Source organism: Haemaphysalis longicornis, unplaced genomic scaffold (assembly GCF_048455015.1).
Source record: "Haemaphysalis longicornis isolate Haplotype H1 unplaced genomic scaffold, Haemaphysalis longicornis Haplotype H1 scaffold_1, whole genome shotgun sequence".
Lineage (NCBI taxonomy): Eukaryota > Metazoa > Arthropoda > Arachnida > Ixodida > Ixodidae > Haemaphysalis > Haemaphysalis longicornis.
Window position 1 is genome coordinate 267,873,632 of NW_027526203.1, and position 12,211 is coordinate 267,885,842.

The following is a 12,211-nucleotide window of genomic DNA, read 5'->3' on the forward strand; positions in this document are numbered from 1 at the left end:
GGTTCCATGCTGCGCAGTAAAAAAATTCAGTGCTGGCTACTCCTTGAATGCGTATACACCAGGGGCAGAAAATACGAGTTCACTCACACGCTCGCCGTAATCGAAGGCGAGTTTTACGCGCCCAAGATACACCTGGGCCATGAGGCCCGCCGTAGAGGCGTCCGGAATATTTCAGATATCGCCCCGGGGGCTTCCAACCGGCGTCAAAGTTTCAACACAATTTCCCGATTCAATACGAAAATTTAAACGGCCGCGCCGGCCCGGTATTGAGCCTGCGACCTCGTACTGCGCAGCACAACAGCTTAGCCACTGAGCCGTCGTGGCGGATTTCCAAACTCATACATTTCTTTTTTGTCGTGCAACCTTTATGTGACCATACGGCTTACCAAATGGGGCACGCAGTGCAGTAGGAGTCGTCAGTGCCCTGGCTTTGGCTCTATTTGAAATCTGTTGGTGGAATTTAGGTATACCTAGTTATTCTGCTGGAATAATATTTTACTGGTGAGACGTGGTTGGAAAAAAAGTAAGAATGAGTCAATGACGACTGCGTTCGTTGTTCGCGTATTTGTTTTTGTCCTAACACGGAACTTGCTTTGTGCAGTGCACGGCGACTCGGCGCGAGACATGAACGGTGACCACGGAATCCACGACGATGAAGTTAAACGCTCCAGGGCGCAGTACAACGGCGAGCAAATCTATTCCAACCTGAGTCCGAACGTAAGTATTCCCACGACACGCCCCGCAGATCCACGCAAAGGCCTCACGCGTATATCTCAAAGTCGGCGGGTCGAAGCACGTTGCCTGCGCAGGGTGTTTTTAAAAACCTCGAGCCACACTTCGCTTGTCCTGCTTGGTGCAAGCCAATCGTACCCCACTTTTGACAAATTTTTCCAGTCAAGTCACCGGCGCTTGCAGTGTGTTTCGGCCAGAGTTTAGCGGCTGACGGGGGAATAGGTAGCGCATTCCCACTGCCGCACCGTCTTCTTTCCAAACAAGTCTTACATGATCGCATTTTTCGCAGCGCCTTATCCCGAGAATGGCTTGTGTCGCAGCTGTAGCGCTAAGCGGGCTATTTGTCTGAGCGAGAGCATTTGTGACTTCGTTCGCAATTGTATGCGACGGACACTGCAGGGTTCTACGAGAGCTTGAGTGAGATTTAAAGAGTCTACGTAGCGTGGTTTGCATGGACCACCACTCGCTCTCTGAGATCCTATCCTTGAGCTCGCGCGACAAGGACACGTATTCTTTCATAAAAGTCCACAGATTTTTGGGCTTCTGAAAAAGGGTTATTGAAGTAGTAGGGTGAGCAGCAACGCGAAATTTGCCGCCGTGTGTATAAGCAACGGTACTAATCATCGGTATAGAGTCTGGCCTGTGCACATGTGTACGTTGCTATTGTATACGCACGCGCAATATATTTCGTGGCGCAGCTCACAACAGGGGTCTCCCAGCGGGCACGATGTTCTTGTGCCGTGTCTTTCTTGTTTTCGTTTGAATACTTTTCTGCCCATGTCATACCAAAAGGAACACTCATATAGGGGGGAAAAAAAGCGCGAATCTTTTAAAGCAGTACCGGGTTACTTATAAGGCATATTCGGCTTGCCTTCACGTATTTGGCCCTCATCGGAACCGGTTCGTGAGCCTCACTGCACTCATAAGGGAAGGAGCGGATGCAATTCCCTCCGCAAGGGGCACGATCATCATCTCGCTATGTGGGCCCCTGTCACTGAGGGGTCGAATGAAAAGCCATGATCTCTCGCACCGTAAGATTACATGGCTTCGCTACCGAAACGCTGTGTGATGAGGTTCCGGCATTGCGTGTACGGATATCGCCCAGGAGGGTGCAGAGACCTCCTTTTTTTGTGTGGGCCATTTTTGTTTTACGTACGTGGCATGGACACTCGGAGAAGCTATTGACGCATTGCTAAGTTGTGATAGCACAAAACTACTACAATTCACTCTCAAACTTGAAGCGATCTGAAAAAGACTGGATTTTTTTAAGACATGCACGATGGAGGCAGAAAATGTAGGCACGAGATTTCTTCTTTTCCCTTTTCATACCAGTGTAGGGGATACACCAGGGCGCTTTGTATCACCGGATAAATTAAGGATATAGTTCGGTTCGCTGCGATTAATTGCCAAAAGCGCATGTTAGGTTCGTTTCCCGGTCCCGGTAACGCGACGACCAGCCAGTCGTTCTTAATTGGTGCCGTCCTCACGCGCCGCGATATGTTCGCCGACGTGCAGATGTGGGCCAAGTGGACAAAGCAGGACGAACTGAAGGCCGGCATGGCGGACTTGCCCACGAGCAACGGGTCGCCGTACCACCACCTGACGTCGCAGGCCTCGCAGCCGGCGCCGCCGCCTCCTCAGGGAGGCCCTTTCGAGCAGGGCTTCAGCCCCGTCGTGTCCTCGGCTGAGAAACAGCAGGCCGACTACGACGTCGCAATGACCACCATCAACTCGCAGTCGACGGCCGTCTACTCGCCGCCACTCGGTGAGTCCAACTCGATTCCCACTTGCGTAGAACACGGAGTTTGTGCAAGGGCGAGCCGTCGGTTGGTTGGTCGGGCAAGCAACTAGGGAATGTTACACCCACATTCCGAAGACCCTTTTTTTGGGCCACAGGAACTCTTTCCTGCCTGGCTGCATGGGCTGCCTTGGATGGGCACTTATTTAATCTTTAAATTCGCCCTTCAAGCCACTCTAAAGCTTAAACAATGTACAGTTAAACAATCGCCAAAGTTGTGCGTTTGTTTTTGAACTTTCACAAGCAGCTTTAAACAAGTACATTGTGTTCCGTGGTTATCAGAATCCAGGAAAACCAACCAACGACTCTTCAGGTTTAACGGAGATGGTCCGTGTCAGGCTGCACCATTAACAGGATTTACTCCGTCCGAAAATATACCTAGCAAACATATCCGGTTTTCCCTGATATTGAGAAGCCGCTGCTCTAGTGACTTTTTTTTTAAACAAAATTTACAGTTCAGTGTACATTGATTGGTTCGCACGCCTTACATATATCTAACGTGATAATTGTAACCGTTTTTAACGCCTTTGAGGAGTAATAAAAAAATAGACATAATGAAAACGCGCCAAAAAGGGTAGTCATCCGCTTCTGAAAAATGAACCGGGTTCTTACAAATGTAAAAATTTTATAGTAGGCTCTTTTCCTATTAGGCTAGCTCTGCTTCACAAAGAATGAATGTCGCGATCCAAATCACTGCTTGGCTGATCTATGAATTGTACTGTGAGCATGCGTAACCATTGCCATTAGAAGTGTATCCGAGCGTTCAAGAGCTCGCGGCGTAACCTGGGTAATGGTGCAGTCTGAGAGCACGAAGCCATCGGTTTTATTAGGACCCGTATATACAGTTGCACTACTATGTATTGCCGGCATCACGATGCCATTTTCACGGCAGAAGAAAGGCGCTACGAACCTTCCTTCTGGCTTGAAGTGCTCTTCTTTCTCTTGTCTCTCTCACTCACCCTCTATCTTTTTTTGGTGTATCTGTGTTCGAATGTCGACGAGTACAACTCAAACGGCCCTTCCCTGCTAGTCGTTGAATCAATTAACCGCCAAAATGAGGTGTGCAACAAAGATAACCGAACGTGACGAGTACGTGCAGGGACGGTGCCCTTTGTGTTGTGCTGTGTTGTGTTATAGCGCTGGCAACGGACCGCTGTCTGTCCTCTTCCGTCTCCCGTGCGGATCGCTGGAACGGTGTCTGTCCTCCACCACTGCTTCTGCGCGCGTAATGCTGCACAGCGCGCACACACCACTTTCTGCCGGGCGGTGACGGGACTCTCTGCACCCATGACCTCGTCGCATCGAAGCACCACTTTCACTAACTAACTCGCTCTCCTCGGTGTTCCTTCGTCACTTTTGACCACTAACTGCGCGCGCATCCCGGCACAGGCGGACGTTCGAGCGCGGTCTCGATGTCCGCGCCACCACACATTCTGACGCGGCCAATACGGAGTTGTGTATATAAGCAGCTCAGACTTTAAAGCTGGCAAACAATTGTAGCCGCAAAGTGCCGCAAAGACTCGGTTGAAGGTTCTTTTTGACTTCCAAATGTCCGCGATGTTTCATAACTGCTGTGGAAACCGCGAAAGATGTCACATATATAGCACACGCAGGCATGCCTCGCTGAAGATTAAAGGCCAACAGGCACCTTGAAAGCCTGCAACTGGTTCGAAACATAGTTCGGGCCTGGTTAAAATGTCTCCCTCGACTTTTCCAAAACACACATTTTCACCGGAGTTTATATAGCCGGGCCTTTGAAACCGGGGCTGAGAGAAACAATTGTAACGCACGCCTTTTCTCGTTCTGTCGGATGAATATAATGCATCAGGTTTGGGAATTATTTGTGCATTAGGTCTGCATAGAAGTTCAGATTCGTTTCATTTTTCTATTTTTTTTATTACGCCTTGTGGAGGCGGCTTGAGAAGCGGGTTGTAAGCTGTAAAGAACAATAATATAAAATTCCTAATGTGAGTCTTGCTTGCTCTGAAATGAATTTATGCCCAGTTTACTTTCAAGCCTTTTCAAACCTATGTGGCGCAGACACTGATAAATATTTGAAGGTCCAATGTTTTACACGTCGTGTACAAATAATAATTCTAATAACGAGTACGTTGAATTCAAGAGCAGGTTCTATAGACATCGCCGTAAATACTGGGAGTTTCGACGTCTAAACTTGAGCTTCTGTTGGTATGCACTTGTTCAGTGCGGCAATCAGTGAGTGGGTCCACCTGGTTCCTGGGATCTCGTGCTGATTTGAACACGTTTTAAACGAAGTACATGTGTTTTAAAACGGTGCGTCTTAAAACCTGGCACCGTACTCAAATATTTCCCTTCGACTGCATTGATTTCTTTCCGCAGTACTTGCAATGCATTGTTACAAGCAAACCAAAATTTAACTATAGCGTAAACTGTCATCATAGACTCAGCTTTAATTGCCCGAAAACATCGCTAGTCCTTTAAAATTACAGCTCCGTGAGAATTTGAAATGCCATACTAACGAAGAGAAATCTACAAAGTGCGGCCATCCTGCGCTATCTAGAAATCAGATAAACAGGTGCGAAGGAAAAGGTCGGAGCGATTGAGCCGCTCCCTGGCCTCTGAGAACCCCCCCCCCCCCCCCTCAAAAAAAAAAAAAAAAAAGAAGAGAAGAAATACTGATTACGAGAGCAGCTGTAGTGCATAATGCATCATAATGCCCTCTTCTCCTTCTTTCATAGCTATGGAAAGCGGTGCGGACGAGTAGCTCGGTTTGAACTCTGTGTCGGCCCGTATACATGAAAGCAAGCACGTACAGTGAGAATCGCCTATGAGTCCATATAAAGCAGGCCGCTTTAAAAAAAGAAAAAGACACGCCGTCTTCCTCGTGACTGGTATAACTGAAAGAATGAACGCGGCTTCTATGCAGAGATCGCCCGGGCTGGGCTGTTCGGGCCGAGTGAAGTACTCGTCCCCGAACCCTTTACTGCCAATTCCTCGAACAAGCTCGTTTCCATTTCCTGCATACGATTCGGTGCCCATATCTCGCCGAAGGCAGAGAAAGCTGTAGGGGGAAAAGAAAGCGGCAGATAAACGGATGGTGCTGTCCCGTCTAACCATGTCCGAAACGGCCAAAGGGGGGCGACGGGTTAGGGCGCGGAGAAATAAGCGAACCACGTTGTGCGCGCCCGCTGCATCGCATGCCTGTGGCCGAGCCACGCGGGACTAGAAGCGCGGAGATCACGCCTCGTATACTACGGTGGGTGGGGGGACAGGGAAGAAGGAAAAGAAAGGCTTATAACGCTTTGTCCGCGTCATTGAGAACCACGGGGCGCGAATCTGTTTACCCCTGAGTTCCTGGTAAGAAAACACGGCCCAGACGTAAATATTTGATCCTCTTCTGCGCGCGCATTTTGGGACCACAGCCGCTGACTCTGATTCCGCGAAGTTTGAGCCGATTGCCACCAAAATAGTCGGCCAACTCGGCAGCCGCCGAGAACGCTGCCAGCAGCACATTGCGCGCTCTGGTCCTCGGGAAGAGCGTTTCCGGAAGGTTGCCTCGTCAGTGTGCCGTGCCGTCTTTTGAACTTGGACCTTTCCTCGCTCAGTCTCTCGGCTTTGCGGGCGCGCGCTGGCGGGAGTCGGGCCAATCGTGCGTTCACGTACGCTGACTCTCCTAACTCGCACTTTATGAAAACAACGGGGCCATTAGGCTTTAAAAGCGTGCACTTGCGAGGAGAGCGAAATGGTCTCTGTTGCGAATGGTACTTGACGGCTCCGGTTTCGTTTGCGGACCTGCACGGGAGAGCATAGTTTTAACAGTCCGGACACCCAGACGGATGCGTCACCGCCGAGTATTTTGCTAGGCTCGGTGTTTTCCTAGACCGGCCCCTTCAGGAGTACCCGCGCCTCAAATCTCACTGCGGAGGGGACTTCATTCTGACGAGGGACCGCGAAACGAACCTGGCGGGTTTAGGCGCAGCAGCAGGGAGCAGCGAAATCACTACGGATGGCTGCTTGAGAACTTACACGAAATGGGCTGGGAGTATTTATTTATTCGGCGCGTGCGATGTGCATTTTGGGCCGAAAAAAGAAATTGAACGCGGAACAGTGAAAGCGTAGAATACAAGGAATGCAGAGTAATGCTACGTTCAGACTGTATACCGACGTAAAAGCCATATCGTGAGCTATGGACGTAAAAAAAAAACGGCGTTTCACGCAGTCCGGTTGGCTGAGACGTCAAATGACGCCATTATTTTAAGATATTACCGCAGTGGCGACAACAGTCGAAACCTAGCGTAAAGGAGATGCAGAGTGATAGCAAACGTACCGCGTAGAGCTACAGTGTCATGCCAGCGTAGTGGCACCATAACACGAGCGTGCAGCGTGTATGTAAAATAGCTGTACTTAGTTGAATTCATGCGTAGGCCCTGCGCAACGGGTACTAGCTAGCGAGTTTCGGCGTGCTGACTGTTGCGCACGTACGACACGCTTCCTGCGTCATTGACGGTTCGAACGCAGATCGGGATGGTAGGCACAATGGCCGTGTAGTCAAGCGTGTGAAATCGGTTTGCTCTCTGTCTCACCGCAACTATCGTCGGCGACATCCCTGACGTCCTTTCGATAATCAGCGCGTTCGGCGATAGCACTAACGGGGAGGCCAAGCATGTGCGCGCAGACGCGTGCGCCGGGCAGTGGGGCGTAAAACGGTGCGCGACACAAAAGGCGGGTGCAGAGTTCTGCCGTGGGAAGAATTTCGCAAAGACTTTGTCCGCCCCTCGCAGAACTAATCGCCGCTTGACGACAAAGAGGGATTGCAAATGAGCAATAAACGAACGAAAACGGGAAAAAATAGGAGGGGTAAACAAACTTGGGGATCAGAGCCAGGGCTGTTACCCTTTTTTTTTTTAGTTTTATTCATGTCGCCGCAGCCCGAAGGTACCCGTGGCGCCACAAGCTGTTGGAAGCACGACTCGCGCGAGAGCTGCGTTGCAGTCGTATCGACATTGCCCGACACAGCGCGTGTTTTGTTGTTGTCGTTTCTTGGGCGCGTGGCGAAGCTAGGCTCGGTGGCGCAAGAGGAGCACCACGCGCGATCTTGGAAACGCGGCACGTGCGCCGCAGTGCTGGCTACGATAGCGGCGGGCCGCCCCTTTGGCGCTCTCGGGGCGCGACGGAGCGTGTGGCGCGCCCGGCCGTGCACCGACGGGGAGACCACGCAGGGCTCCGTGTTTTGGAACGGTGCTCGTGTGCCGAGTTAATTGGATCACCCCCAGCGACAGATGCCTCCCCCCCCCCCCTCCCCCCCGTACCACGCGCCGCCAGAGGAGTCTGCTCTTCCCTCTGCACACACTGTCCGGTCAGACAGTCGTTCTGTCATGTCCGAAACCCTAGACTGCTGAACTCGAGGAGCCGGGTTCGATCCCGCAGCGGCGTCGGCGTTTAACAGCGGAGCTGTTGAAGCCAGAGCCTGGTTAGCAAAAAAATGCAGACAAAACTGCGCCACCTGTAAAGGGTGCACCACTGCAAATAGGGTATTATAACAGTGAAGCCGGCTTTAGCACCTGCTCGAGTGTGGGCACAAGGGGCATATGCGTATGTGCAGCCATTAATATACCATTTTAAATAGTCTTCTCGGGCTACTAAAATGCAAAAAAAAAAAAAAAATGGCGCAGCTTGCACTACTGGTGCAAGGTTGGAGAAACAGTGGAGCTGGGGTCGACCTAGCTTGTTTCCCTAACTTGGATCCGCTGTCAGTGTGGTGGACACACTGGAACAGCCTTGTAAAATCCGGCTAAACTTGGCCTCAACCCTGAGCACTTAGCCTAGCCTAGCAAGAACATCGCAAAACCTGACAAAACTTGGCAAAGCGTAACAAAGACTAGCAAAACAGCAAAACCGGAAGAAGATGGGTCGACCCTCAGCTCCGCTGTTTGTCCAGTTTCTCCAGCCTTGCACCACTAGTGCAAGAAGCGCCATTTTTTTTTTTTTTCGTGGGGCCGAAAAATGAAGACGCGCACTTGTCAAGATTATGCGCACGCTAAGGTACCCGAATGGTCTAAATTGATTCGTAGTCCTCCACGGGGTCCTCTTCTTAGCTCAAATGTAACTTCAGTCCATAAACCATCAAAATTGCATTTTTTCCCTCTTGGAAGCTGGCTAATGCAAACGACTTGAACGAAAAATAAAAAAAGAAATCCCGTATTCATTGGAAACAAAGCTACCGCCGCTTGAGACTCGAGCCACAACTCAGTGCACCCAGTGCTTCAAGCTTGAATTCTACTTTATTTGATTTCGCGGAATTTATGAACAGTGGCCCGCATTTTTAACAGTATTGCACGAGCGTGGACCGGTCAGTATTCCAGCACGTAACCAGGACATGGAGCATGAAAACAACGAGAATAGACCCGTACTACACAGAACGTTGACGCCACAACGACCCCTTTCGGCGTGCGCGCTGCCTGAGCAAGCGCTCATTCTCGTCGGTTTCTATGCTTCATATCGTGGTTAGGTGCTGGCATGCCGACCGGTCCACGCTGGCGTGTAACTGTTAAAAATGTGGCCGGCTGTAAGGTGTACGAAGGCAACCGGACAGAAAGTGTAGGCAAGATTCACGTTTAACTCTGGTCCAGTGAACTAATCAGAAAGAAAGCTCAGTCGGAGCTTTACGCGTTGACAACGCACCTGCAATATGAGTCCCGCCGTATTGGAGAGCTGCGGGTGAATTAGGCCGCTTAGTAATCTGTAACGAACGCCGGTATTAATTTCACTCGAACGTCTTTGTTTTTCGGTCAACTGCTACAGTTTTTCGCCGTTTCCTAAAGTGTCCGCACACTGTGCATGTTGGGTTTTTCAAAATTCAATTTTTTTACTGCACTCAGTAACAGTAACCACATTCGCAATTTAAAAAAAAAAATGAACTGACGGCTGCTCCAGCATTATATACGCCGCAGTCGCGCGAATGGGAAGAACTCGCGCCAAATCTTGGCTCGCTGATCATCCTGTCGCTATACTCCCGCAAATACGGTTCTCAAATTCATACCAAATATTGTTTTATTGGGGCACATGATAAAACACCCGAGAACTGCATTCACGTCGCAACCAAGGCATGATACAAACAATTCTAAAGGTCATGTCAATTTCTTCTTGAGTTAAGCCAATAAATACGAATTAACTTCAGAGCTTGTAAGAAGCGAACTTAAGAAGTTATGTAAATTAAATGAGGAAGTTAGGGTTCGTTGTAGCGGCTCATTGGCTTCTTGCAGATCGATGCGAAACGTAGGTTTATGCTCTCTGACCAGGGGGCAGGAATTATTTGCTATAGGTGCTCACGATCAGAGCGATATTTTTATAACTGCTTAATTTCGGAGGTGATGTCGGTAAATACTTTTTTAATTAATTGGATTGCGACTGTCACACGCGTCAATAAAATAGGCATCATTTGTATAATATGAAGTATTACTGTCAGTTTTCATTAATGTGGCATCAGTAGGTTCAAACCTGACTTCACGACCTCTAATAATATAACTCATGAATTTTCTGTGCGAGCGAACACTAAACACAAGAGCAGCGCCAGAATTAAAAGGCCATGAAAAATGCTCAATGAGCACGTGAAGGTGTAGAGGATTGACGGTTTAGAGAAAAGGGAAAGATATAAAAATTAAGATTTCATCCTCTTTCAGCGCACCGAAATTTCCCTCTCGAAATTTTGAACGTTTAAAAAAGAACGATGTGGAAACGGGACAGCCAAGTCGAGCGAATAGAGGCTTCGGAGGAGGGGGTGGAGGGAGATGATAAAGCGAAGAAGGCAGCAGCAAAGGGTGGCCCAGCACTCGGCACCCAAAGGGTTCTCAAGCGGCAGCCCTTTAGAGAGCGCCAGCTAATGGAGAGGTCATCAGGAACCGACCCGTTTATCAGCAGCCCAGCCCCGGCGAACTATGAGCCCTTGCTCAGAGGAGCCACTAACAAATGACTTGAGCCTCTTTAATTCCCGAAAACCTGCTGAAATTTTGAGATAAGAACACGACTACGGCGAGTTCGCTCTTATTTCCCTAGCTTCGCCCTCGTATACGCCACCTCGTTTTTTTTCACGCCTTTCTTTTTTTTCCCCCCGAAACTGGGTACGCGCTCTTTATTACCAATTTGGCTTTGGAAGCCCCTTTCTTATAACAGCGCCTGTTGATGCCTGGAAATATCGAAGGATAATTTAGAAAAAGAAGGGTGCGGGGGTGGCGAAGGGCAGACAGAAGGCCATCCCGCGTTTTCGTATTCTACGAGAGTGCCATTTCCGCCATACATAAAGGCAGCGGGAGTCAACGTTACGAGAAAAAAAAAAAAAAGTTGAACAAGTATACGAAGGCAAAAAATCCGCATCTAAGGGCATTTGATACGGAGTACATGCTCAGCGGCCACAGTTCGATTCCTCCCTGCGACGCGAAAACTGACTCGGGGAGAGGGGGGAAGACGCTGATGAAGTTCGTTACAGGCCACTGGGAAGACGTGGATGGAGGGACTGGTTTCTCAATTATAAATGAGGCCTGCGCTGAGAGGCCGTAAGCAAGAATGGCTCATTTATCCCGGCCGGGGCTGCTTGTTGCGCTCGGCGTGCGAACGTCTTGCTGCCATCGGAAGCTCCCGTGACGATCGAGCCGCGAGTGATGATAAGCACACGCGCCTGCAGCCGATGCCGAGCTATTGAGCGCCGTCTCGCATTAGGCCCGGCTCCTCGGTTAATCACCGTCCCCGGCACTTTGGCGGCGCGTGCGCTTATGGACACGGAAGAAGTGAAGCTATAGTGAGTTGCTTTGCCTTATTAGTGCAGATAATTCAGCGCTGTTGCGAGTGTTTGCTTAGCCAAGTCGTAAAGCGGCTATGTCCTAAGTGCACTATGTTAATTACTGTATACGTATTTTTGTTCGTGCAGACTTTTTTTTTTACGCCAGCAGATAACTGTAATTTTTTTTTAAAGCAAGATGGCTTCGAGGCGATCCCGCCCGTTTGGATTCATTCAACTGTGTCCACTATCAAGTGTTTCAGTATCGGATGGCATGTATACTTAAGAATACAAGTAACGCAAAGTCGAGGCTTGCATTGAGCAGGATGAAAAAAAAAAAAAAAGGTTGGTTCGCAAGCTCTGTTTCTCTTGTGCGAATGGTGACAACACGCGCAATCGACAGTTCATCGTAGTGGTGGTCGTTGTAGGATGCGGAATGCGGGTCAACGTTCCGTGCGACGCTTGTAGTCACGTTTGTAGTCAGCCAGCAAAAGGTAACTAAGCAATACAAAAGGATATTGTATACTAATTATGGAAGGACTCACCATGGAAGATCAGAGAGTAAGCTATAGGTTGTATATGCTGGTTAGTACTCACTCAAATATAGTAACATCGGGAAGGCAGTGACAAGACGAATAATTGGCTTTCGAGATTGTGGTTTAAATTTAGTTTCATTATTGCGAGTTAGATATTCTCGAGGACCCAACCCCCTTGCATTTCCCCGCCACTTTTAATTCGCAAAAAATAGGCCTCGCAAGAAATTTTTGCAGAATATCAAATCCGAAGGAGATATGTCTCCTTGCGAAGAAGACATATGGGTTGGCTCTTGTCTCTCGAGAATTTTTAAACAAACAAAAAATTTGCTTCGGCATTGTTTTAAATGTAACCGTCATGCATAGCTTAAAACCGTGTCAAACTTGAATCAAAGAATT

The 12,211-nt window shown here is 49.2% G+C and overlaps 1 protein-coding gene across 7 annotated transcripts in view; it reads left to right on the forward strand.

Annotated features, from left to right (window-relative positions):
* Positions 1-12,211, forward strand: part of Sv (paired box protein shaven) — a 225,328-nt gene that overhangs the window by 191,735 nt on the left and 21,382 nt on the right. For all 7 annotated transcript variants that reach the window (XM_077677139.1, XM_077677171.1, XM_077677163.1 and 4 more), the window contains 2 exons: positions 602-717; positions 2,248-2,497. In XM_077677139.1, the coding sequence (XP_077533265.1) occupies positions 602-717; positions 2,248-2,497 (366 nt within the window). The remainder of the gene's footprint in view (positions 1-601; positions 718-2,247; positions 2,498-12,211) is intronic.